Source organism: Hemiscyllium ocellatum, chromosome 3, assembly GCF_020745735.1.
Source record: "Hemiscyllium ocellatum isolate sHemOce1 chromosome 3, sHemOce1.pat.X.cur, whole genome shotgun sequence".
Taxonomy (NCBI): Eukaryota; Metazoa; Chordata; class Chondrichthyes; order Orectolobiformes; family Hemiscylliidae; genus Hemiscyllium; species Hemiscyllium ocellatum.
The window spans coordinates 121,835,077-121,862,301 of NC_083403.1; the positions used below are offsets into that span (position 1 = coordinate 121,835,077).

At 41.8% G+C, this 27,225-nt stretch overlaps 1 protein-coding gene across 1 annotated transcript in view; it reads right to left on the reverse strand.

Annotated features, from left to right (window-relative positions):
- The window catches only part of LOC132807602 (myelin transcription factor 1-like protein), a 300,657-nt gene that overhangs the window by 19,265 nt on the left and 254,167 nt on the right, over window positions 1-27,225 (reverse strand). The window contains exons 16-18 of the mRNA XM_060821659.1: window positions 17,974-18,057; window positions 14,037-14,258; window positions 9,306-9,397 (exon numbers count right to left, since the gene is read on the reverse strand). Of these exons, the coding sequence (XP_060677642.1) occupies window positions 9,306-9,397; window positions 14,037-14,258; window positions 17,974-18,057 (398 nt within the window). The remainder of the gene's footprint in view (window positions 1-9,305; window positions 9,398-14,036; window positions 14,259-17,973; window positions 18,058-27,225) is intronic.

The window sequence follows — 27,225 nt, forward strand, 5'->3', positions numbered from 1 at the left end:
TCAGAACAACTTTAAGTTGCACTCAAATTATGAACTTTTATCCAGAGATAATGGTAGGTTGTAGAAAATTGCCAAGTATTAATAATGCCACCATGATTATCTTAGGATAATGACAGCAAACAGCTAGACCAGACTTTTTCCAATTTTAACACAGGCAATTTCTTTTTAAATTTTTAAAGGTCTGAAGATGTAAATAATTTCACAGATTGAGGTTTTTTTAAAAAATAAACTGCTTACTTTGTAAAATAAACTGCCTGCATCATTGAGATTTTTTAAAATTTAAAGGGACATACAATTTAAATAGCTTCCCAGCTTGACAATTCCACAAGCAGTATCTGCCCTTCTTGAACTACTGAAGATCTGGTCTCCCGAGAGGGGCCTCTCGGTTCTGCGATAGGTCAAATAAATACGGGCAGCACAGTCTGATTTCAGCAAGATTTAACAATTTATTACGACGCCAGGTATAAGTTGTCCAGCAATACAGCTGCCCACAATCTTAAAACACAGACAACTTTCATAGGTCCCTTAACAAACAGAAGAGCCTTAATTGCAAAATTAATCCAATGAAATGTAATGATATGACAAATAGACAAAAAAAATTAAGCCAATGATATTTCCTGGGAATTGACTTTTTTTTTTGCTTCTTTATCTCCAGGACACCTGGTTTCCAAGGTCAATTAGGATACTTTAATAATATCATATCTTACTTAGTTAATTCATACTATGAACAGGGCATTGTTTACTAATCTCTTTCAATAAGATCAGGAATGCAGTTTTCAGCAGAGTTAGATGCCATTGCTCCTAGAAGCTATTTTGTTATGTTATTTTATGTTACTTGCATTAAGTAGCCATTTTGTAGTTAGTAAAAACATGCATGAAATGGTTGCTCCTGACAACAGCTAAATCCATATTTTAGATTCTCACTATATCTACTTTAAAATGTCTAGCTCCCTCATTGCAGGTTGAAATCCTTGGTGAAAATGGGATCAATAGCACAGAATTCAAATGAATTCAGGTTTCCTTTATGTGTGAATCATACTCTGCCTATTTTTCCCTACTCAAAAAAGTGGAATATGTTGGAAATGGGGTTAGGACTTCTGAATCGAGGTGCTGCCTACCACTTTTCAAATGATGATTTTGTAACTCTGCAAAATATGAGCTCATAATTAGTTGAGCCTCATGCATTTTGTTTCCTTCTGCTCAAAATAAACATCATATTAAATTTAAGCAAATATTCTTTGCCTATTTAATTCCTTTTTGAAAAAAAATGTAAATTTAATTTCCTGCAATTTCTCCCTCTACATAACACCGTTACATCCTTGGCCATTACTTGACCAGTTAGGTGTAAAGCCATAGGGCAATGGGCCAAGTGCTGGCAAGTGGGACGACATTAGGTTGGGATATCTGGTTGGCATGAACAAATTGGACTAAAAGGTCTGTTTTCATGCTGTACATCTCTATGACTCTATGATTGTAGCTAAGCCATGGTTAAGCAAGGCTTGTGCCAGTAAGACTGCTAAAATGTTACAAAGTGAACTACAACCGAAGTTATTAGCTTTCTATCCATTTCAGTTAGAATAGATAAATCACAACTGGGACAAAATTGGCTTTGGGGTAGGAGATAGAAGGTAGCGGTGGTGGCTTGCTTGTCAGAATAGAGGCCTGTGACCAATGGTGTTCCTCAGGGATTGATATTGGTCCATTTTTGTTTGTCATTTATATAAATAATTCAGATGAGACTATAGGAAGCATGATTAGTCGGTTTGCAGATGACACTAAAGTTGATGGTATAGTGGGCAGTGAAGAAGATTATCTAAGATTACAAACAGATCTTGATCATTTGGGTCAATGGGCTGAGGAGTGGCAGATGGAGTTTAATTTGGATAAATGTGAGGTGCTGCATTTTGGTAATACAAATAAGGGCAGGACTTAAATGATTAATGGTAGGACCTTGGGTATTGGAGAACAGAGACCGAGGAGTTCAGGTGCATGATTCTTTGAAATTTGCATCACAGGTAAACAGGATGGTTAAGAAGGCATTGAGCATACTTGCTTCATTGCTCAGACCTTGGAATATTGGGACAGGGGCATCATGTTGAAGTTGTACAGTACATTGATGAGGCCTCTTCTGAAGTACTGTGTGCAGTTCTGGTGGCCCTGTTATCGGAGGGCTATTATTAAACGGGAGAAGGCTCAGAAAATATTTACCAGGATGTTGCTGGGAATGGAGAGTTTGAGATATTAAAGATAGACTGGAAAGACTGGGACTTTTTTCACTAAAGCGCAGGAGGTTGAGGATGACTTTATTGAAGAAAGTGAGGACTGCAGATGCTGGAGATCAGAGCTGAAAATGTGTTGCTGGAAAAGCGCAGCAGGTCAGGCAGCATCCAAGGAGCAGAAGAATCGACGTTTCGGGCATGAGCCTGAAGAAGGGCTCATTCCTGAAGAAGGGCTCATGCCTGAAACGTCGATTCTCCTGTTCCTTGGATGCTGCCTGACCTGCTGCGCTTTTCTAGCATCGCATTTTCAGCAGTGACCTTATTGAGGTTAGTGAAATCATGTGGGACATTAATAAGGCAAATAACAAGGTTCTTTTCCCTAGGGTGGGGGAGTTCAAAACTAGGTGGCACATTTTTAAAGTGAGAGGACAAAGATTTGAAAAGGACAATGGGCAACTTCATGCGATTTGTGTGTGTGGAGTAAACTGCCAGAAGAAATGTTGCAGGTAGTTAGAATATTTAAATGATGTTTGTATAAGTTCTTGAATAGGAAAGGTTTGGAGGGATATGGGCCAAGAGAAGGCTGGTGGGACAAGTTTAGTTTGGGGACATGGCTGGTGTACATTGGTTGGACTGAAGTGTCTGTTTCCATGATGCATGATGCTATGACTCTGTGGTCATTAGCAGTGGTGCAAAATGGACTTGCAGCAAATGGAAGATTCCTTTAACACCAGTGCCCAGTTCCTCCTCAATGACATCCATAATAGTCACTAGACATCAAAAATAGACTTTAGAATGAAGTACTTTGAGATACCTTAGGGTTATCAGGGATGGTTTATACATATATATAGATGGGTAGAAATGAGAATCAAAACAATAATAAGTTATGAGTTGCTCTCATAACCCATTGATAAAAATCATTACAACTTTAAAGCAATGCTTAAATCTATTATATTTAAAACGATTCCTGGGTAATTTTGTTCAGGATTGCAATTATTTTCCACGTGTGTATTAACCACATGCTCTACATATTGAGACAAAGTCGGTCTACAGAATTGAAAAGTCATTTGTATGGGAAGCAAAGTAGAGAAACTTTGAGAAAATTAAGTTATTAACCAGAATGTAATAAGAATCATGACAATTCCACCACAGTTTAGGAGAATTAGGACCACACCAGCACATATTTTTGTCATGTTGTTACAATTAATACTAACACTACATAAGTATTAAATTTCTAAATTCATGCCATGTTCCTATTTCAATGCTCTGTTCCACCCTATTCTCTTTTCGATGCCCTAAACACAATTTTGTATTTCTTCGGGCAGCCTTATAAGCCTGTAACAAACCATCAAATGTGTATGAGAGAAACCTGCAGGAAATTATTTGACCTCTGATTCCCTTCCTCTACCGCCCACTGTACAGAAAAATCAAATTCTCCTTCAAACCAATACAAATGCTCATGACAAGCTCAGAGCTTAACGTAGATGGGAGAGGGTGTGGGAGAAAAAAATTGAATATCTGCACCTTTCTCATATATCACAACTCATTAAAATGACAACAGTTTTACCATTGTTGTTATTGCATGATTTAATATATTGCTTATGCAGAGTTTACAGGCTTCAAAACTGCAAGAGCCAGACATGAGATTTAAGAAGGTGCAAAATCTGTTACACCTCTTTTGGCAAGTTATAAGCCAGTCTGGATTTTCATTTCCAAACCAGAAGCACAGGAAAATTTGGGAAAATTGCTAGTTCTGCAAATCTGACCTGTGTAAAAGGGTCTCTGATATTTCAATTTTTATTTTCTTGGTGGTAGGGATGAGTTTAGGAGTAATGTTCCCTGTGATTTTGTTTCGCAGTGCATAGACCTTCAAATTTCATGGACATCAGTGGCTTCCATAAGTGTAAGCTAACGAGCCAGTTCAGATCTTCTCAGTGGCATTGCACTGAGAGCAAATGTTGGTTGGGAGAGAGAGAAAGTGCTAGGGAGTTTGATCAGTTAACATTGCAAATATAAAAAAAACTAATAAATGTGGATTCTGGAAATCTGAAACAAAACCAGAAGGAATGTGAGAAACTTGGCAGCATCTGAAGAAGGGCCACTGGACCCGAATGGCTAACTCCGCTTTCTCTCCAGGAATTTTTGTTGTTGCAACCCTATAAAGAGCTTGGAGGCAGCCACACAGAGCTTGTCCGGTTCACTGAAGGCCTATGAAAAAGGAGTGCCTCAATGATCCAGGACTTTTACCTGGCTGCAAAATAAAGACAACAAAAACAAATCGCAGGCCTTGAGCTCTTGCCCCACCATACACACCTCATGCACCATCCTTGTCAACCTACGTCAGTTCCTGCCTCTACCCTTCTCCCGCCCCCCCCCTCCCCCATAGGGCCTCATATCCTGCAAGTCAAACAATGCAACACTTACCCACACCCAATGACCATTCAGAATCTCTATCGCAAGTTAATGTCAACTCATTTGCCTTTTATGTTCCATACCAACTCATTTAGTGCCCATCATGTGTACACCGCTGGACCCATGTTGAGATGAAATTTGATAAATTTCTAAGTGTCTATTGCTTAATTCACTGTGTTAAAAACACTCTCATTGATGAAAATCATTAGCCATACTTTTCTTCTTTCAACTATTTAATCCATTTAAAAAAAGAACTTGCTTTCATTTTTCCACTTGAACAACTCTAGAAAGACTTGAAGCTGTCAATCAAAACTGACAGGTACCGCACTGTGATAATCATGGGTTATGAAATGATTTATAGAGCACCGATCCATTAAATTTAGCCCTGAGGTCCATGTGAACAGATGCAATGAAATAGAAAGCATTGATATGTTTAACACTGCAGATGGTGTTTTCTTTCATTTCAAGGCCAGATGTTCAAATGCCATGACAGCTTGACAGTATCCTCGACAGCCCCAATGATAGCTTGCTTGAAAGTTCTAATGAGTTTGTCCACTTTTTACGTACATACCCGCCTACTTTTCACAATCATAGGGTACCTAGCACCTCTCCCAATGGACACTTTCCCTTTCCAGATCCCATGTGACCCCTCCCATGTGACCATATCCAAAACAGTACCTTACCTCCCCAAAAGACACCATACCTTTTTGGAGAACTTTGCAAACTTTACACCATCTCCTGAGAGGTCAAAAGAGCACACGTTGTGTTTTGCATATCCCATTCATGAAAGTTGGACCTGACTAAAGGCAACTATACTTTAACATGTGCAATTGTCTCTGTGATCCACAGATATGCAAAATGCAATCCACCCCCACTCAACTCCTTATAGCCTGCAAAAATGGTAGGGTCAGTAAGGTCAGGCCCATGGCATCATTTAGAGTTAGAGAACATTTCTGTCTCTTCAAAATATTCAGGCTTTAGTCATTTTATATCTTGTAGTTTTTTTTTTATTTTGCTGCTTTATAAAAAAACATTCATGGGATGTGGGAGTCATTGTCAGCACTTATTGCCCACCCCTAACTCCCAGAGGGCAGTTAAAGCCGACCATATTACTGTGAATCTGGAGTCATGTGTGTGGAAAATCTTGGAAGATTTTCTTCCCTCAAGGACACTGTGCACTACAGGGCTTTTTATAACAATCAACAGTGGTTATGGTCACCATAAAATAAGACATTTCCATTCTAGATCTTTATTGGATTCAAATTTCACCATCTACCAAAGTGGGATTTGAACACACGTCCCCAGACGACTACCCTGGGATTCCAGGTGCAGTGACATTACCAATGCACCACTATCACCATGTTACAAATCAATTCACATTTAATCCAGCACAGGCCGAGATAAAGTCACCAGAGTCTTACCAGACGACAGGGCTGCTCTCATATTACACACTGATGACTCATTGTGGGTGAACCTGAGGATCGCCATGTCTTAGGTGAGGGGAGGGATTAAGAAGGAGAGTCCATCATGGTAACCTCAGCCAGGGTGGGAATTGAACCCATGCTGTTGGTGTCATTCTGAATTCAAAACAACCGTTGACAACTAACCCTAAACCCACCCCATAATAGATAGCTTCAGAAATCCTTTTACTTCCAAAATTGCTTGATCCATTGTACTGAACTGTGCACTGATTGATGTTGTACACCATCACCTTATTCATTTACCTAGTGCGTTACATCTGCATAAAACATCAGCAAGATTTCCAGGAACTTTTCTACTAATAAAATCTTTGCCACACACATGGTACAACATAATTTCTTCCAACCTGTTTTATGGAACTTAATACCTAAAGCATTTCAACAGAAGATTCATTCTGAGTCCAATGCAATTCTTTTCTACAATTTGAATTGTATTACATCCCCATAACTTGTTTCAAAGCTTCTCACTAAAGTATTTTCTGGTCATTTGTCATACTGATTATAACATCCTACACCTCTGCATTTGAACCCCACCACTCCAACCCAACAGGGACAGACCACCCCCCCATCCTCACCTTCCACCCCACCAATGTCCGGGTACAGTTCATCATCTTCTACCATTTCCACTACCTAAAGTCAGACCCCATCACCAGAGATATTCTTCCCACCCAACCCGTATCAGCATTCCGCAGAGACCACTTCCTCTACGATTCTCTTGTTAGGTCCACACCTCCACTTTCCCTCCCCACCAAGCCACCCTCCACTCTCAGCACCTTCCCAAGCCCCACAAAAGATGTAAAACCTATGCCCACACCTCCATTCACATCCGCAGTTACACCAGCATCATTCCCCACCTTTTCCTCCACTACACTGATAACTGTATTCGTGCCACCTCATGCTCCCACAAGGAGGTTGAACAGTTTATCAACTTCACTAAGACATTCCATCCTGACCATAATTTCAACTGGACCAATTCGGACACCTCACTCCCCTTCCTGGAGCTCCATTAACAGTGACCGACTCAACATGGACATCTACTACAAATCCACTGACTCCCACAGCTACTTGGACTACATCTGCTTCAACTTTGCCTCCTGTAAATATGCTATCCCTTGTTTCTAATTCTCTGCCTCCACTCCATCTGCTCCCAGGAGAACCAGTTCCACCACAGAACACACCAGATGGCCGCCACCTTCAAAGACCGCAATTTCCACTTTCACTTGGTCGATGATGCCGTCCAGTGCATCTCAACCACTTCCTTCACCTCCATCCTCAAACTCCACCCCTCCAACTGTAACAAGGACTGAAACCCCTAGTTTTCCACCCCACCAACCTCCGGACACATCGCATTATCCTCCACCAACTCCGCCACCTATAACCAGGCCTCACCACCGGGGATATATTTCCCTCCCCGACCCTATCTGTGTTCTGTAAAGACCATTTCCTCTGTGACTCACTTGTTAGATCCACCAACTTCCCTCCCCCCCACCAACCAACCCACCCTCCCCTCACAGTACCTTCCCCTGCCACTGCAAGAATTGCAAAATCTGCCCCCACACCTCCCCACTTACCTCCAGCCAAGAGCCCACAGGAGCCTTCCACATCCATCAGAGATTTACTTGCACTTCTACACACGTCACCTACTCTGTCCGTCTGCTGTACATTGGGGAGACAGGCTGCCTACTTGAAGAACGCTTCAGAGAACATGTCTGGGACATACGTACGAAGCTGTGGCTGACCACTTCAACTCCCCCCTCCCACTCCCCTCACGACATGCAAGTCCTGGACCTCCTCCACTGCCAAATCTTTACCAACTGATACTTGGAGGAAGAACGCCTCATTTTCTGCCTTGGGACCCTCCAAACCAGCAGGATTAATGTGGATTTTACCAGTTTCATCATTTCCCCTCCCCCCCACCTTATCCTAGATCTAACCTTCCAATTGGCATCACTCTCTCGACCTGTCCTTCCTGTCCATCTTCCTTCCCACCTATCCGCTCCACCTTCCTGGCCAACTTATCACCTTTACCCCCAACTTCATCGGCCTACAGCATTCCCATTTACCTTCCCCCCCAGGCTCACCCCCTCCCATTTATCTCTCAGCTCCCTTGGGCCACACCCTCGTTCCTGATGAAGAGCTTGTGCTCAAAATGTCGATTCTCCTGCTCCTCAGCTGCTGCCTGACTGGCTGTGCTTTTCCAGCACCACATTGCTCGTGATGCCAGGACGCCAAATTGTGGAACATTTCAGAGAACATCTCTGGGACAGACGCACCAAACAACCCCACCGTCCTGTGGCCGACCCACTTTAGTTCCCCCTCCCATCCACCAATGACATGCAATTCCTGGGCCGCCTCTGCAGCCAAATCCAAGTCACCCAATGCCTGAAGGAAAAACGCTTCATTTTCCATATTGGGTCCCTCCAACCCCATGGAATTAATGTGGATTTCACCGGTTTCCTTATGTCCCCTCACCCTCCACCTTGTCCCAGACCCAATCCTCCAACTTGACACTGCCTTCTTGCACCGTGCTAAATCCTTCCCAAATATATTCTCCACCCATTGCTCCGACCTATCACCATCACCACTCATCCGCATCCACCTATCGCCTTTCCAGCCACTTCTCCCAGCCCCACCCACCCTCCTATTTATCTCACAGCTCCCCTCCCCCACATTCCTGATGAAGAGCTTATGCCCGAAACGTCGACTCTCCTGCTCCTTGGATGCTGCCTGACCTGCTGTGCTTTTCCAGCACCAGACTTTTTGATACTGATCATAGCAGTTAAATCTACTTTCAATTTTAGATCCACTGTATATTTAAAGGACAGTCCAAACATTTTGCATAACAGTTCTTGCAGAGCAGAATGTCATTTTCCAAGTGTTATTTTGAGCTTGAACAACCTTTGTGTCTAATTCTAATAAGCAAACATTTTTTCATGCATGTTCCCCCTCCAAGTATTTTCTTTTCAAACAAAAAATCATGAATGACAGCTTTGTTAATTAATAGAGCTATTTTAAACAAGAAACCATTTAATTGTAGCATATTTCACGTGGTTAACTGGCAAGGGAGCACAAGACTATCTTTTGTGCTTCTACAGAATGTATGAGAAAATGTGTATGAAGAAAGTCTGCTTTATATCATACATTGAACTTATGTCATACATTGCACTGTTCTGCAAGATAGGTGAAATCTCTTTACCATTACTGGCTCGTTGCTTTATCGTCAACATGTCCTCTCCCGACAACCTTGCTTTCTTCATTGCAGAAGTCGCTCTTGGACATCCCGACAGACTGGAGCCAAGAAAATGCAGGAAAATGAAACAAACTAAATTAACAAAATGACAGAAATGGGCTTAAAACACTTAACACAAGTGATCATTTTCATCCAATCTTTTAAATTAGGTTGGGATAGTCATGATTTATCAAATCAAAGTTTATCATAGGCACAACCACAAAACAAAATGTTGATAACTGCATGTAGAATAATAAAAATAATTATGATAGATTGGCACCTGAATTGGAAACCCTAAGCAGATAGGTGCCCTGCTGATGGAAACCAGCTTCTCAATGGCCAGACCAGCCTCATGCAACTGTGCACCATTCCCAGTGTGTTAGTGCAGAGAACACAACTGTGATTGCAGACCATGTTGTGGAGGGCTCCTCTTTCCATACCAATGGCCTGGAAGCTGTACCCATAGTCAATTTTAAACTTTGTCTTCACTGTTTTCTCCATCTTAAAGCACACTCAGAGTTTCTTTTCTACATTAACAGTAGCTGTCTCACCTATGGGACTGCCTGGTGCTCCCATTGGTCTTACCACCTGTACAACCAACCCGGCCATCTTTAATTGGACAATGTTCCCCAAGCCGGCATCTTATCTGGCTAATGCCAGTTTGATCATGCCAGTGTGCAGACCTCAAAGACTGTCAGAGTTGGAAATGGTCCTGGCTACTGACAAAAACCTAAGGTGGTGTTTTTCCATCCTTTGTGTTTAAAAATCCAAGACTCCCTGCTGATTATTTTTAGATAATGCAGATACAATATTTACTGGGCTAGAGTTCCGAACGGTGAAATCTTTTTACTGATTGAACATTAACCAGCTGAAGTTAGTTCTAAAAACAAACATAGTCTTTTAAAATTCTAATCATTTATAATTGAGAGTGATTTTACACAGGTAGAAATAATGATAATTGCACATCTGTTTTTTGACTGTTGCCACTTTTTAATCCCATCATCCAGATTTAGATTTGAACAATTAATGCAGTCTCTAGGTTCTGTAATGTGACAGTATATTTATGGAAGAAACAGTCAAACAAACAGATAAGTTAGCAATAAAAATGGACAGATGTACAAGTTGCACATACAGAAAGTTTGCACGCTAGCAAATAATTGATCATCATTGCTCACGATTATCTTAGCAATACCTTGTCACATTGTGTATTTTCAGCTCCACAAATACACCTCATTCAAAATCATACATCAAAATTGATCAAATTGGACACCTTAAATAAATCCTTCCGAAAACTGATCAGGAATTTCATGAAGAAACAGTGGCGTATGAGCCACATACAATGTGCAAAGCCAGGAACTTGTGGTGAGGAACAGGTATTGTCAACTTTGCCAATTAATCTTCCTTGTCCAAAAGGTGAAAAATTAAAAGAATGCACTCTTATTCCTTCAGATGGTGAATTGTTATTGTAGACTTTAAAAAGGTAAACTTCAAAGTATTATCTATTTATCTTTCTTTTCTGTTTCATTGAACAGTTCAGGCCAGAAAGAGATTATTTGGTCAAGTAAATCGATGTGGGCTCTTTCATAAAACAATACAATTTGACCCACTTGCCTCATCTTCCCCATAAAGTTCATTGGTAGCTGGGTGAACATTTAAATATGGTTTCCTTTAGACTTCAGGCATCAAACTTTAACTCTTCTCTTGGCATTATGGTTGTGAGTGGTCAGGAACTGACCCCCATGTGGTGTTGTCTGTCCCCATGAGTAGAACAAAGGGGGAAAGCTGTTTTCCTCATATTGCTCAAAAGAATTGAAGTGCAGCGGCTAACTGCTCATGTAGTCACATAATTACTTCCAGTTCTTAAAAAAAAGCATTAGTTGCCAAAAAATAATTGTTTTATCAATACTTTATTTCATTTACCATTATACTTTTACGATAAACTGCCAGAAGTTGGAGGAGGAACACTAATAAAGGCTTGTTGGACTCCGAGAGCTGTTACCATGGTATAATTTTGGTGTGATTTGAAGGAGAATGTTGCACGATCAATTTTTGTTGCCCTTTCCAAGAATCTATGCATGTATTTGTTCAGCTTTTCCCTCTGCCTGTTAACCTGATCCTTTCTTTCCCTTCTCTGTATTCCTGTACTTGATTCAGTTCACCTTTCCCATTTCTTCCACTGGTTATTTTTCGACACTTCAACTTCATCAGTCAACAAGGCACATCTTGTCTTGCTATTCATTCCCGCAGGTTCCAGTGAGCCTGTTGCCCTCACTGTGGTATCAACAGCCCACAATTCCAGGAGCTTTGTGGTCAGAACATTTTGAGCTGCAGAATGCAGGAACTGGATTAATAGACATAGCTGACTAAGATGCCCTGCCCTAATGAACGATGGTTCCAGATACATTCAGTGTCCTTTAAATTTGGGGCCACCTCAATTTCTGTGGCAACACTAACAAAGTTCCATGGCGTGAGAGTGCTGATTTCATGGGAGGTTTTCTTTTGTATACTGTAGAAACAACCACTATTAATTTTATGGTTTGCTGCCAACATCCTCTCCCTGAGACTATCTAAGGGCCTAATTACTTTACAGTGGTGGAAAATCCCCACCATTGATTCTTCATGAGGAAAGGCTTTTGTCTTAAACATGATAAACGTTCACTCAATAACAGCAAACAGACACATATTAAATTAATAAGTTAGACATTGTTCTAAAGACTATTGAGAAACCTGACAATATAGGTCTTCATCTATAAGATCTTAAGATGTTCTGACTTTCCCAATCTGTCTTTGTGATGTCATCAGATGCGGTCTCTAACATTAACCTTTCAAAACCATTATCTTATACAATAAGTTTCTCCAGGGTTGTAGAACTCTACATATTTGTTTTTTTCTCTCAAAATATTACCTTAATCTAACTCCAAAGATTTTTTTTAAGGAAAAACAAAGCTGTGAGAAATTCCCATTTATAAATCTTACTTCTGATTGTCAAGTCCTCTGTTATAGATTCCTATATGCAACTCTACAATAGATGCTATACTTTTGGGCGGCACGGTGGCACAGTGGTTAGCACTGCTGCCTCACAGCACCAGGGACCTGGGTTCAATTCCTGCCTCAGGCGACTGACTGTGTGGAGTTTGCACGTTCTCCCCGTGTCTGCGTGGGTTTCCTCCGGGTGCTCCGGTTTCCTCCCACAGTCCAAAGATGTGCAGATCATGTGAATTGGCCATGCTAAATTGCCTGTAGTGTTAGGTAAGGGGTAAATGTAGGGGTGTGGGTGGGTGGCGGGTCGGTGTGGACTTGTTGGGCCGAAGGGCCTGTTTCCACACTGTAAGTAATCTAAGCTTATAGTCACATCCACCTACTAGCAGCGGTTTTTTATGACCCCAGTTTCATGACTTCTAGTTCCTTAGCTTATACTGCAGCAAAGCTCCAACCAATTCTATGTTAGCCCTTTTCAAATTACCATCAGTTTTTCTGCTTCACTGTGAAAGTAAAATGAAAGCACTACATTAAATTAAGGAAGTTTTAAGCACATTTAAAATGAGGACTGAATTAATGCCGTCCATCCCGTGATTAAACCATAATTTCCAATCTTGGTTTTCCTCGAGATAATTCACTAGTACAATAAATATTCTGAAAAATATTGTGATCTTACTGATGAGTGACTGCAAACATTCTACATTGCTCAGACAGCATGCTGGGTTATTTTCCATCATTCAGCAAGGCAAACATTTTATACTGTGAGAGAAGGTGCATTTGATTTCATCCCAATTAAATTTTCCAGCTCCAATTAAACATATTTGTGGAAGCTTCACCCTGTAACTGGGTGGCACAGTGGTTAGCACAGCTGCCTCACAGTGCCAGGGTCATGGATTTGATTCCAGCCTTGGGTGACTGTCTGTGTGGAGTTGGCATGTTCTCTCCTTGCTTGTATGGGATTTCTCTGGGTGCTCCAGTTACCTCCCACAATCCAACGATGTGCAGGTCAGGTGGATTGGCCATGCTAAATTGTCTAGGGATGTGCAAGCTGGGTGAATTAACCATGGAAAATGTGGGATGGGGTGGGAGCCTCTTTGGAAGGGATAATGAGGTCTCAAACGGCCAGCTTCCATACTGAAAGGATTCTTTCCTTCCAGCCACCTGTCTAGTCAAAAAGACTTTCTGCCCGTTACTAATGTTTTTATAATTAATAAACAAAGGAATTCAACAAAAATTAAATTTTAAATACATTGATTTTTTTAAAGATGACATTTTGACGTCTGCATTCTCTACTTCAGGGTTTAGAAAGCTGAGCATCTAATTCTTGGAATCTCCCAGGACAATCCTGGGCACGTGGCATTCCTGCACCCCACATACCAGATGCAAGATGAGATGGTTAGATACAAGTATTTGAGCTTTAAAATGATTTTTTTTTCCTAATTAATTCCAGAAATGCAAAAATAAACCGACTGCAGCCTTAACTTTGAAACAACCATTTTGAGAAACTGCTGAGCGATAAACAGAGTTCAGATTTCAGGTTGCTGACCTTGCACGAGAAGATTGTTGGACTGAAACATTAACTCTGTCTTTCTCTCTCCACAGATGCTGCCAGACCTGCTGAGGGCTTTTAGTGTTTTCTACTTTTTAAAAAAATTTCAGATGTCCAGCATCTGCAAAAGATGGCTTTTGTGTTCGAGAGACTGTTACCTGATTTCTCACCTGCGATGGGTAAGGAAGCTGCCGCTTACGTGTCCCGAACCATCACATCCTGGAGTCGGACAGGACATGCCTTCCGTTTTCCCAGACTTCCACGAAAACTGTGAGCCATTCAGGTAGCCATCCTTTTGTCGCTTAGCAGCGAGCGGGCACCCTGACGCACTCCGATGTGATGCATACTTCCCAGTCACATGCCCTTGACCATCACATCCAGGAACAGGACATCTGCAGTAAGAGTATAACAATCAGCATTCTTGTCTCACTTTACATGTTTAAAACCTATACAGCGTGAACAAGGGAACAAAAAGCTCTGAATACAAGCAGGTAAAAGATACAGTAAAAATAATTGTGATCGTATATGTTGCTGATCACCTTTTTGTTTCCTTGATTGTGATTCTCAGCTGGGAGGGACCCATGTGAACCAACTTAATCAGTCTTAATTTAGCTTCCAGCGGGTTCATCTCCACAAATCAAAACTGCCCACAAGTTACAATTGCACTCAGCTGACTTAGAAGCAGGTAGCACAGAAACAGACCCTGCAGTCCAACCTGTCCATGCCGAACATAATTCCAAACTAACCTAGTCCCACCTGCCTGCTCCTGGCCCACATCCCTCCAAACCTTTCCTGTTCGCATACATAACCAATTGTCTTTGAGATATTGGAACTCTGCCGTCACTCACCACTTCCTCAGCAGGTTGATTCCACAAGCAAACCATCCTCTGTGTAAAACAAAATTGCCCGTCATGTCTTTTTAAAATCTCTTTCCTCCCACCTTAAAAATGTGTCCCCTAATCTTGGAATCCCCATTTTAGGGAAAAGACATGTAATATTAATCCTACTTATACCCCCCACGATATTATAAACCTCTATAAGGTCACCTCTCAGCCTCCCACTTGAATGTGAAATGAAGGAGATCGCATGAAAGAAGGAGAAGGTCATCAAGTGTGCTGAAGTACATCACTCCAGGTTATCTTTTAAATCTTTTCTGGCATGTCCTAACAGGCAGATTTACGCTGCTGGTGTCAAATGGTCTGAAACTTTGCTGATGTGTGAAAAATGAAGGATGTCCTCAGAACATTTTAAAATTTTCTTTCCATCGATTGCAATTCCATTGGTGTGGAGCCAGAGTGATGTGAGATTCCTGGCCCCAGGTGCTCTCTCATTCCAGTTTTAATCACGACAATAGGAGAATTTGCAATTAGAATCACAGAAACATAGAAACTAGGAGCAGGAGTGGGCCATCCAGTCCTTTGAGCCTGTTCCGTCATTAAAATTATCATGGCTGATCCTCTGTCTTAATATCATACTCCCACTTTCTGCCTGGACCCCTTGGTGCATTTAAAATAAAAAAAATTACCTATCTCCTTCTTGAATACATTCAGTGACTTAGCCAGATCCCTTTATACATCCACGCTTCCCAGTATATGACCATTTAAGTGATTCTCTTCCTGTTGTGGTTCTGTTCGCCGCGCTGGGAATTTGTGTTGCAGACATTTTGTCCCCTGTCTAGGTGATATCCTCAGTGCTTGGGAGCCTCCTGTGAAGCGCTTCTGTGATCTTTCCTTCGGCATTTGTAGTGGTTTGAATCTGCTGCTTCCGGTTTTCAGTTCCAGCTGTCTGCTGCAGTGGTCGGTATATTGGGTCCAGGTCAATGTGCTTATTGATTGAATCTGTGGATGAGTGCCATGCCTCTAGGAATTCCCTGGCTGTTCTCTGTTTGGCTTGTCCCATAAAACTACGAAAGCACCCACCCCAACACACACAAAAGAAGTTGCATCAAGACACTGTTCAAAAGGGCCACAACACACTGCAGTACACCAGACCTGCAAAAAGAGGAAGAAGAACACCTATACAATGTATTCGCCAAAAACGGATACCCACGCAATTTCATCAACAGATGCCTAAGGGAAAGACAACAGAACGAGGACATGCCACAACCCAAAGGACTAGCCACACTACCATACATCAAGAGCATTTCCGAACTGACAGCCAGACTACTGCGAACACTAGGACTCATAACAGCACACAAACCAACAGCCACTCTCAGACAAGAACTCACCAGAACGAAGGACCCGATACCCAGCATGAGCAAAACCAATGTAGTGTATAGAATCCCACACAAGGACTGCACAAAACACTACATAGGACAACAGGAAGACAGCTAACGATCCGCATCCATGAACACCAACTAGCCACGAAACGATATGACCAGCTATCCTTAGTAGCCACACACGCAGACGACAAGCAACATGAATTCAACTGGGACAACACTACTATTATAGACAAGCCAAACAGAGAACAGCCAGGGAATTCCTAGAGACATGGCACTCATCGTACAGATTCAATCAATAAGCACATTGACCTGTACCCAACATACAAACCACTGCAGCGGACAGCTGGGACTGACAACTGGAAGCGGCAGAGTCAAACCACTAAAAATGCCGGAGGAAAGATCACAGAAGCCTTCACAGGAGGCTCCCAAGCACTGAGGATGTCACCTAGACAGGGGACAAAACATCTGCAACACAAATTCCCAGCATGGCGAACAGAACCACAAAAATGAGCACCTGAGTTACAAATCTTCTCACAAACTTTGATTCCCTTCCTTTCTATTTTTTACACTGAAATGTATAACCTCACATTTAGCCAGGATGTGTGCACCTGCCACGTGTTTGCCTATTCACTCACCTTGACTACACTACCACAAAACTTCCTTGCATCCCCATATAATCCCATTCAATTTTGAATCATCAGCAAACTTGGAAATCTTACATTTGGTTCCCTCATCCAGGCCATTTATATATCTTGTGAATGGCTGGGGCCCAGGCACTGAGCCTTGCAGTATTCCAAGTGTCACAACCTGCTGCTCAGAAAAAGACCAATTTATGCCCTCTGTTTCGCATCTGCCAACCAATTCCTGATCCACGCCAATATTACCTCCTGTCCCATGTGCTTTCGCTTTGCCTACCAACCTCTTGTAAGGGATCTTATCAAAGTACATTTGCAATTCCAAAGACATCACATCCCCAGTTCTCCTTTATCTAACCCACTAGTTACATCCTCAAATAAAATTCCAGTAGATTTTTAAAGTATGATTTGCTTTCCATAATGCTATGCTGACTTTGTCCAATTCTGATAATGCTTTCCAATTGTTCTGTCCTTTATAATAGGTTCTAGCATTTTCCCCATTACTGACGTTAGGCCAACTGGCCTATAATTCTGATTTTTCTCTCTCTCCATTTTTAAAATTGTGGATTACTTCTGCCACCCTTCAAACTGTGGGAACAGTTCCAGGGTCTACAGCATTTTAGAATCCAATATTTCCAGGTCTACTTACTATCATTTTCTTAATCAGACTGATTTCCTTCAACTTCAATCTCTCACTAGAACTTTGGATCATTAACATTCCTGGGAGATTACCTGTGTCCTCTTATGAAGACAGAACCAAAGTTCTAGTTCGACACCACGGGGTGGCACAGTGACTCAGTGGTTAGCACTGCTGCCTCACACCACCAGGGTCACAGGTTCAATTCCAGCCATGGGTGATTGTCTGTGTGGAGTTTGCACGTTCTCCCTGTGTCCCTGTGGGTTTCCTCCGGGTGCTCCGGTTTCCTCCCACAAATCAAAGATGTGCAGGTCAGGTGAATTGTCCATAGTGTTAGGCGCATTAGTCAGAGGGAAATGGATCTAGGTGGGTTACTCTTTGGAGGGTTGGTGTGGACTTGTTGGGCTGAAGGGCCTGTTTCCACACTGTAGGGAATTTAATCTAATCTAACATACCTAAGCACCGAGGTGTGTACTATATGCTTGTATTGATATGAATCTGAAGTTGCTCAAAATTAGCACTAAATGTTTGGTTTGACTGGACAGTCGCTCGTACTTCTAATGGTTTGAGGCTGATGTTGTTGAGCCATTATTGCTGAGGAAAGCTGTACTCACTTGATGGGCTCCTGATCTTCTTTGTCATCCTTGCTTTGAGCAATTTTGATTCCACTTTTCTTTGCTCGGGGACAGCCTGAAAGACTAGAGAAATATATGTACCATTAGCTACATAACTCAAAACACAATTTCTGTTTATAGCTGTTATCATTTTTCAAAAATATTAAAGCTGTTGTTAAAAATATTTGTGAATGCATGGCACTAATCACAAATTTTCTTTTGACATTTCACCTTCCTCTGCCCCTCCACTTGTCACTGCAGCATAATTCATAAACAGCTGCCACCACTCTCTCATCCATTGCCCTGATGTCCATTATTCACGTGTGAGTTTTCTCTGAGTTTTGACAGTGTTCTCCAGTAGGATACCTGAGGGCTACAGGTATCCCCTGACCCTGCTCTCACCCGCAATTCATAGTTGCATTTCTAGAAGCAATTTGTCTCTCACCCAGATTACTGTCATGAGGTGTAGCACGCCAACCAGCAGAGACCTGTAATCCTAACAGCGACTGGGGATTCAATCTCGGTCCTCATGCAGAATGAAGTTTTAAAGTACACTTGTAGGTTTCGCTGATTGGTTTGGTTGCCATGAGTTTTGGTTGGCATTTTGCAAGGTAAGGGACTTGCATAGATGCCTTTCTCATTATTTATCATTTATTGAAATATACAAAAATGTAATCATTATGTTTCGTATATCATGTCAACCAGGTAGTTTTGCCTGGGACAACTACCTCTCAGTCTGTGAGGACATATTTAAGGCAATTCTATTGAACTTCTTTTAACAAATGTAACCATTGAGTGCATTCATTGTGCATGCAGGTCCTGTGAAAGTTCCCTGCCGACGTTGATGGTGCAAAGCAGTAAAATGACAAGACCAGTAGGTGGTGCTATAGTAAAACAAAACTGGAAAACGTGCTGCTAAATCCATTTTAATTGGAAGCCAAGCAATGGCTCTGTGAAATCAAACATTCTGTATTCGCTGGTCATTCCCAGATATTTATCTGACCAGTTACTTTGCGCAAGCTTCAATTGTTTCAGAGCTCAAAAATAATTTACTGAATTGTTTTGTGTGATTGGCAAATCTCAAACCCAAAGCTTATTTTCTTTGCATTAAATATTTATCTCTTTTTCTTTCACCCAGGCAGTTTCCAATCTGTAATGGTACTGGGCTGAGAACAAACTCTCAAATGTCTGCAGTGTCATTTGTGATATGTCTGGGAACTGGTGCAGAAGAGCAGATCAGCTAATTTCCCTCTCTGATCTCTCCCTCGTGTGAACAAATGACTGATTTCTGTTCAACGCCTATCCAGCATCACAAATGTGGGACTAGCGCAACAATAGGTGCAAGCTGCTTCCTGCTGCTTTACAACTGAGCATTTCGCTACATCCACAAGCTGCATTATCAGAGCTGTCGAGTTGGTCATAGTCATCAGTTCAGCTTCAACGATTCACTGATTTTTTTTTATCTGCTTGGATGAATCAACAGGACTAGAAATCAGAGCAATTTGATGAGTTTCCTCACTAGGCCTGAGATTTATAGGATTCGGTCAGCTGCCTGTTATTGCGGGTGGGCAACTGGCACAACCCTTTCCCAACTCCAGGCGAGTGTGAGAGAGCCTGTCTTATAAAATGCCTTTTGAGGTCAAAATCCAGTTTACCATGCACATACTGTCGGGCTTGGGGTCTGAGGTAAAAGCTGAGGTCAGGACTCCGTCTGTTGTGAGTTTCTGTTCAATTGGCTCGATTCAGAACTGGTCCATTGCATTTCTGAGGGTTACAGCCGAGAGGCTGAATCAGTGTTTCAAGGGGTTAGCATTTATTTTGGACATCATCGCACCTCTCCACTATCAGTGTGCATGGAGTTGCAATGAGGTGTGAAAGGAGTCAACACTGTAGATACACTCAGAAAGCACTTTCACCCACCCAGCTTTTCCAGCGAAATACCTTTCCACTGATTCTGCAAACTTTGAATCAGTCATCAACAAATTTAAAAAAGCAGCCATTTCAACAACATGACATAAGGTCCTAGGGAGTGTTGCTGAACAAAGAGACCTTGGAGTGCAGGTTCATAGCTCCTTGAAAGTGGAGTTGTAGGTAGATAGGATAGTGAAGAAGGGCTTTGGTATGCTTTCCTTTATTGGTCAGAGTATTGAGTACAGAAGTTGGGATGTCATGTTGTGGCTGTACAGGACATTGGTTAGGCCACTGTTGGAATATTGCATGCAATTCTGGTCTCCTTCCTATCAGAAAGATGTTGTGAAACTTGAAAGGGTTCAGAAAAGGTTTACATGGATGTTGCCAGTGTTGGAGGATTTGAGCTACAGGGTGAGGCTGAACTGGCTGGGGCTGTTTTCCCTTGAACATCGGAGGCTGAGGGGTGACCTTCTAGGTTTATAAAATTATGAGGGGCATGGATAGGGTAAATAGACAAAGTCTTTTCCCTGTAGTGGGGGAGTCCAGAACTAGAGGGCATAGGTTTAGGGTGAGAGGGGAAAGATATAAAAGAGACCTAAGGGCCAACTTTTTCACACAGAAGGTGGTACGGGCATGGAATGAGCTACCAGAGGAAGTGGTGGAGGCTGGTACAATTGTAACATTTAAGAGGCATTTGGATGGGTATATGAATAGGAAGGGTTTGGAGGGATATGGGCTGGATGCTGGCAGGTGGGACTAGATTGGGTTGGGATATCTGGTCGGCATGGACGGGTTGGACTGAAGGGTCTGTTTCCAGGCTGTACATCTCTATGACTCTATGACTTGAAAGCAATTGAGCGGAGTCTTTTGGCTTATAACACAATGAAATGTTCTTTCGAGTTCTTTCAAATGTTGGCAATTCTGAAATGTGTGCAGCAACCTTCAGTTAGAATTTTCTATGTACATTAGATAACTAAAATATATTTCAGAGAGATGTTCACAATCTGAGCACTCTTTGTACTGTTTATCCTAATGCCAACGCATTTAACCTGAGCAGGTAACTTACATTTAAAAGACGGTGTACAAATGACATTTTATTTCTTGACATCAAAAAGCTTCAGGGACAATTTATGTTAAAATCACTACAGAATTACACAGAACTTATGACAAACAATAATAACTATTTAGTTGTGCTATATATAAATAATAAATTAAATATATAATATATATGGACGGCATGGTGGCACAGTGGTTAGCACTGCTATCTCACAGCGCCTGAGACCTGGGTTCAATTCCCGACTCAGGCGACTGACTGTGTGGAGTTTGCACATTCTCACCGTGTCTGCGTGGGTTTGCTCCGGTTTCCTCCCACAGTCACAAAGATGTGCAGGTCAGGTGAATTGGCCATGCTAAATTGCCCGTAGTGTTAGGTAAGGGGTAAATGTAGGGGCATGGGTGGGTTGCGCTTCGGTGGGTCGGTGTGGACTTGTTGGGCCGAAGGGCCTGTTTCCACACTGTAAGTAATCTAATACTTAAAACATATTTTTGTGACTTCAGTGCTCTCATAAAATCTAAAAAATGAAAGCAATGATTGCTTCAGCTTTACTTTTTGTTGTTACTTCTCCTTTTTTCAATTGCCATGTGACATGTTTCTTGACAAAGTGAATACATAATTTGAAAGCCACTGCTAAGTCTTTGCAATGCTGGGAGTAAACAACGTAGGCTGGACTGGCTAGACCAGGCTTTTCCTCTTTCTCTTCTCTCCTCCTCCAGGAGACATAGCTGACTTCTTCTAAAGCTCCATACAACAGCATGATTAAGATCAGAAATCGCCCAATCCAACTGGTGAAATCTTAAAAAGATCACTTGGAGAAATCATATTATTATAATGGGACTACCATTGGAGCTTCAATACCTTAAAATATGATGCCATACCTGACTATTTCAGTCTGGACATTTTATAATAAGTCTTAATGGCACAAATTGTTTCTAATAGATGTTATAGTTATGTTTTATTATTCATCTATCCAGAAGGGTTTGTGGTGCAGTAATGGTGTCCCTACTTTTGGGCCTGAATTTCTGGGTTCAAATCACCTGTTGGCTACAGAAGGAATGTTCACAGACTGTTCAAACAGGTTGATAATTGGGGTGGCACGGTGGCACAGTGGTTAGCACTGCTGCCTCACAGCGCCAGAGACCCGGGTTCAATTCCCGACTCAGGCGACTGACTGTGTGGAGTTTGCACGTTCTCCCCGTGTCTGTGTGGGTTTCCTCCGGGTGCTCCTGTTTCCTCCCACAGTCCAAAGATGTGCAGGTCAGGTGAATTGGCCATGCTAAATTGCCCGTAGTGTTAGGTAAAGGGGTAAATGTAGGGGTATGGGTGGGTTGCGCTTCGGCGAGTCAGTGTGGACTTGTTGGGCCGAAGGGCCTGTTTCCACACTGTAAGTAATCTTAAAAAAAATCTAATAATTAGCCCTACAATCTCTGGCCTATACAGTTCCCCAAGTGGGCTGGAACGGGAGCAGAGAAATAAGACATCCCAAAAGAAAAAGTCAATGTGCATCTCAAACACCCGTAGAACAATGTTGTTGTTTAGGTATTTGAAGCCCACACAAGCAATCTATAGAGATGGGTCACAATTAATAACAAAATATACAATCATTCCCAAGTCACAAGAAAACTATTTTGAGTAGGGAAGAAGGGAGGGTGCAGTAGAACAGTCCATAAAAGTTAGTGAAGTCATATTAAATTCCATGCGAAGCAAGATCAAAGATAGGGCAGCATTATCAAAGTATAATTTCTCCAACCTGCACTCCCTTCAAGCACTCTCTGGTGGGACTATGGTCTCTGTGAGGATAACTGTAAAATATATTGAAAAGAGTACCTGAGTCTCTTGATGCTGTTTGATGGAATCAAAATGACAGGGAGATCAAAGAGAAAAGAAAGAAAAAACCCATTCGATCATTTAAACCTGGCTTAGTGAACGAAAAATCATTAAGCATGTTTGCAAGAAGGAATGGAAAACCAAAGTTAAATATGTGATTGGACAATGGTACTATAGAAATTGGATGATATTTCTAGCCCAACATAAAAAAAAGCAGCAATTTGGTATATTGAGCTCATTTGAACAAAAAAAGTAATGACAGGATGAAACTCAAGATGTTTGGTTATTAGTCAAATTAAAATACACTAAATTGGTATAGTTCAGGTTGAGGATGTGTGTGGAATTATATTTCATGAAGGCTTCTAGATTAAGTGGCAATCTGACAGAACTAAAATGACTTTCATGAAAAAACTGTAAGCAGGCACTGTAGATCTTTAATGCTGCTCGACGTGAATAATGTAAATATCAGTAAGTTATTTGAATTGGATGGAAAATTTAAAATTAACAATCTGAGTGGGGAGTACCAGGTGCACCCTTCCAGGACGCACTGTGATGATCAATGACCCAGAATACCATATTGAGGAAGACTTTTAATTTCTTCACAATGTCTGTGCAATAAGTAATTATTTTAAAGAACAGTTTAAGGGACTATGAATATGCATCAATTGCAAAAGGATAAAAAAAATTGGACTTTTCTTGCATAATAATAAACATGTGGCCTTACTGACCTTCAACCTGGAAGTGGTGCCAACAGGAAGGAAGGTAATAAAGAAGCTGTGTGGTTGGCAGACACACAGGAGAGTTGTGAGCAACTGAGTTGGAGGGTGAAGGCAGTCAGCGCATTGAAGCAAGTGAACAGACTGAGACAGAAAGAAGAACACAGAGAATTCTCTTCGTAGAGAGCAGGTGAGGCAGAATTATTGAATATTGTTAAGTCAGAGGTAAGTAAATTCTTGACTAACAAGGGAGTCAAAGATTAGTAGGTAGGCAAGAAATACAGAATCATTACAATGATGAAGGAATCCATTCGTTCCTCCTATTCTTAATCCATTTACGAGTGGGAACAGATTCTCTCTTCCTTTGTCTAGACCTGTGATGAGTTTGAAAACTTCAATTAAATCTCCTCTTATCCTACTCCAAGATAAACAGTCCTAACTTTGCTAATCTATAATCTTTATAAATTAGATATTTCATTGTTAGAACCATTTTCATAGACCTCTTCCACACACTCTTAAGTGTGAAAAAAATCACATCAGCCATCTTACTGAATGTCACAGCAGGCTTGAGGAGATGAATAACCTATTCATGCTCTTATTTATCATTTCACATGCATGCATATAAGTTCACGTGAGGAGAGGAGCCAAGTTGTTATCAAGAAAAGGTCAGTTTTGCACTTTGGCAGAAGAGTACTTGGAATTCATAGAGCTATTGTCTGAACTGGGTAAAGAAAAGGTCTCAAAGCTGGAAAGTTGTGTTGGCTCAGATTTGCAAGAGCTGGGTATTTTCCGAGAACCAACAAACCAGTCAGTCAGGGTATAATTAGCTAAAGGAACAAGAGCAGGATTCATGAATGGGAGGTGAACGTCTATTGAGTTGAGTTGAGTTGATTTGAATTGAACATCGGAAAGCCACATCATCAGGGATGTGGTGAATGCTTCTGGTTGCTTAACACCTAACTTTACTGTATTAACTTTTTAAAATGGAATTCAACTTTTTACTTGATGCATAAGTTATCTGTTAATTCATCTAAGATTTGAGTTGGTTCTCATTCATGTTGAAATAAAAGCTTCAGAAACTGCAAACTAATTGGGAATTTCTTAATTTGAACATCATTCAGTAAATCTGGTTATTTTGGACTATGGTTCCTTCGCAGAGGTCACAGCAATACCCAGAGTAAATTCACGGGGCTTTTTTGTAGATCGCTCATGGAACCTGATGGTCGCTGGCTGGCCAACATTTATTGCCTGTACCAAGTTGCCCTTGAGAAAATGGTGATGAGCTTCCTCTTCAACCACTCCAGTCCATGTGTCAAGACAAAATGATCACCTTTGCCGTACTACTGAAGAATGTGTGCTGGGCCTGAGTTTCAGATGGGAAGTGGTGACAGTGGATCCCATAGCTACTGCATGAGTAAGGGGAGGTGGCTGGAAAGAGGGTCTTTGCTGTGTCTGTGGGCTTGAGAGATTTATTTTCAACAAATCAACAGTAACATCTTATTCATTAAAGTTATATGTGTGAATACAATCTTTGATAATTGTGGTATTACGTCTCCCTAAAGAAGTAAACACTCAACAAACTTTAACACAAATGCTTGCATCTTGTCCGACCACTGTAACCAGCTTCCAGGCAACCACTCCAGAGCTACTATTTAAGTGGAGGTGAAACTTCCGCCTCCTAGGAACCAGTTTCAGAAATAAATACATTCACAGGAGCTGGGGGTCAGAAAAAAGGTCACCATTTAATATTCATCCTTCGTTACCTTTCAGAAGGTAGTGGTGAACTGCCTTCTTAACACACTGCTGCATTTTGGGACAGCAAATCTTAGCAGGACCAATACACTTAATGGTAAGGTCCTAGGGAGTGTTGCTGAACAAAGAGACCTTGGAGTGCAGGTTCATAGCTCCTTGAAAGTGGAGTCGCAGGTAGATAGGATAGTGAAGAAGGCGTTTGGTATGCTTTCCTTTATTGGTCAGAGTATTGAGTACAGGAGTTGAGAGGTCATGTTGCGGCTGTACAGGATATTGGTTAGGCCACTGTTGGAATATTGCGTGCAATTCTGGTCTCCTTCCTATCAGAAAGATGTTATGAAACTTGAAAGGGTTCAGAAAAGATTTACAAGGATGTTGCCAGGGTTGGAGGATTTGAGCTATAGGGAGAGGCTGAACAGGCTGGGACTGTTTTCCTTGGAGCATCAGAAGCTGAGGGGTAACCCTAAAACCTATGAGGGGCATGGATAGGATAAATAGACTTAGTCTTTTCCTTGGGGTGGGGGAGTCCAGAACTAGAGGGCACAGGTTTAGGATGAGAGGGGAAAGATATAAAAGAGACCTAAGGGCCAACTTTTTCACACAGAGGATGGTACGTGTATGGAATGAGCTGCCAGAGGATGTGGTGGAGGCTGGTTCAATTGTAACAGTTAAGAGGCATTTGGATGGGTATATGAATAGGAAGGGTTTGGAGGGATATGGGCCGGGTGCTGGCAGGTGGGACTAAATTGGGTTGGGATATCTGGTCGGCATGGACAGGTTGGACCAAAGGATCTGTTTCCATGCTGTACATCATTATGACTCTGTGACACTCACTGCACTGTTAACAAGGGAGGTCCAGAATTATGACTGAATGACAACAATCACTCTACAAAGATAGAATATTGGGACAAATTATTAAGATCCTGGGATCCTTCTTTGGCGTGAAAAATCCATCCACCCAAACCCCTGGTCTTCCATATTCTCAGTACTTGGTGGGCCTCGTGGTGATGCCATTGTAAGACCAACTGTTTCAATTCACTGAGAGCTTGCCAGTCACCTTTTAGGTGGCTGATTGGAGGGTGGTCCAGGGAGCTTTCTCGCTAACATCTGTGACATCTCACTCCTAAAGATGTCTTTCCCCACAGTATAATTTCAGTTACATCACACTGTAAATCTTTGCTATAAATTCTGTGTGTTGGGATTGAGCCCTCCACTACCACCTGATGAAGGGCGACATTCCGAAAGCCAGTGTGCTTCCAATTAAACCTGTTGGACTATAACCTGGTGTTATGTGATGTTTCACTTTGTATACCCCAGTCCAACACCGGCATCTCCAAATCTTTCCCCACACTGTACATGAAGCACAAAGATTCAGTCAGAGAAGGAATGGCAGCGAAAGGAATGGGCTAAATAGCATACAGTCTTGTTCCCAGTTTGTTTCATCTACCTCCCAGCATCCAGCTATGTTCTGCTCAACTGCTGACTTCACTGAAGCTAATGGGTGGAACTTTGACGGAGATGGTAATGGATGAGTTGCACACACACTGACTGATTTTCTTTCCACTAAAGTCACAGTTCGTTCAGTGGGCCAATGTGTTTTTCTCTCCTGATGCAGCTACACCACGGATCAAGACAGTCCCGGTTCTGATTTGGCAGATAGTACTGAGCCTGTGGGACAAGCCAGAGAAGCAGTAAAAGCAGTACATTTGGCCAGAGCCTCGAGTTAGTGAAGAAAATCGACGAGAGTTCCAGATGGTTCCATGGTGTCTCTGCTAAAGTTGTCCACCTGTCAATATTATTAGGGAGTGGATTGTGCTCAGCTGTGATACATTCATGACAAAACAGTCTGTCTACTTGGAGACAACAGGCATTTGTTAGTTATACATGGAGGGAAACAGGTGAGAAACGAATCAATACCCTCAGCAGGGGAAGAGAAAATTGCCAATAATGTTGAAGAAAACACTGTGTTTTGCAGAATAAAGTCAGAGC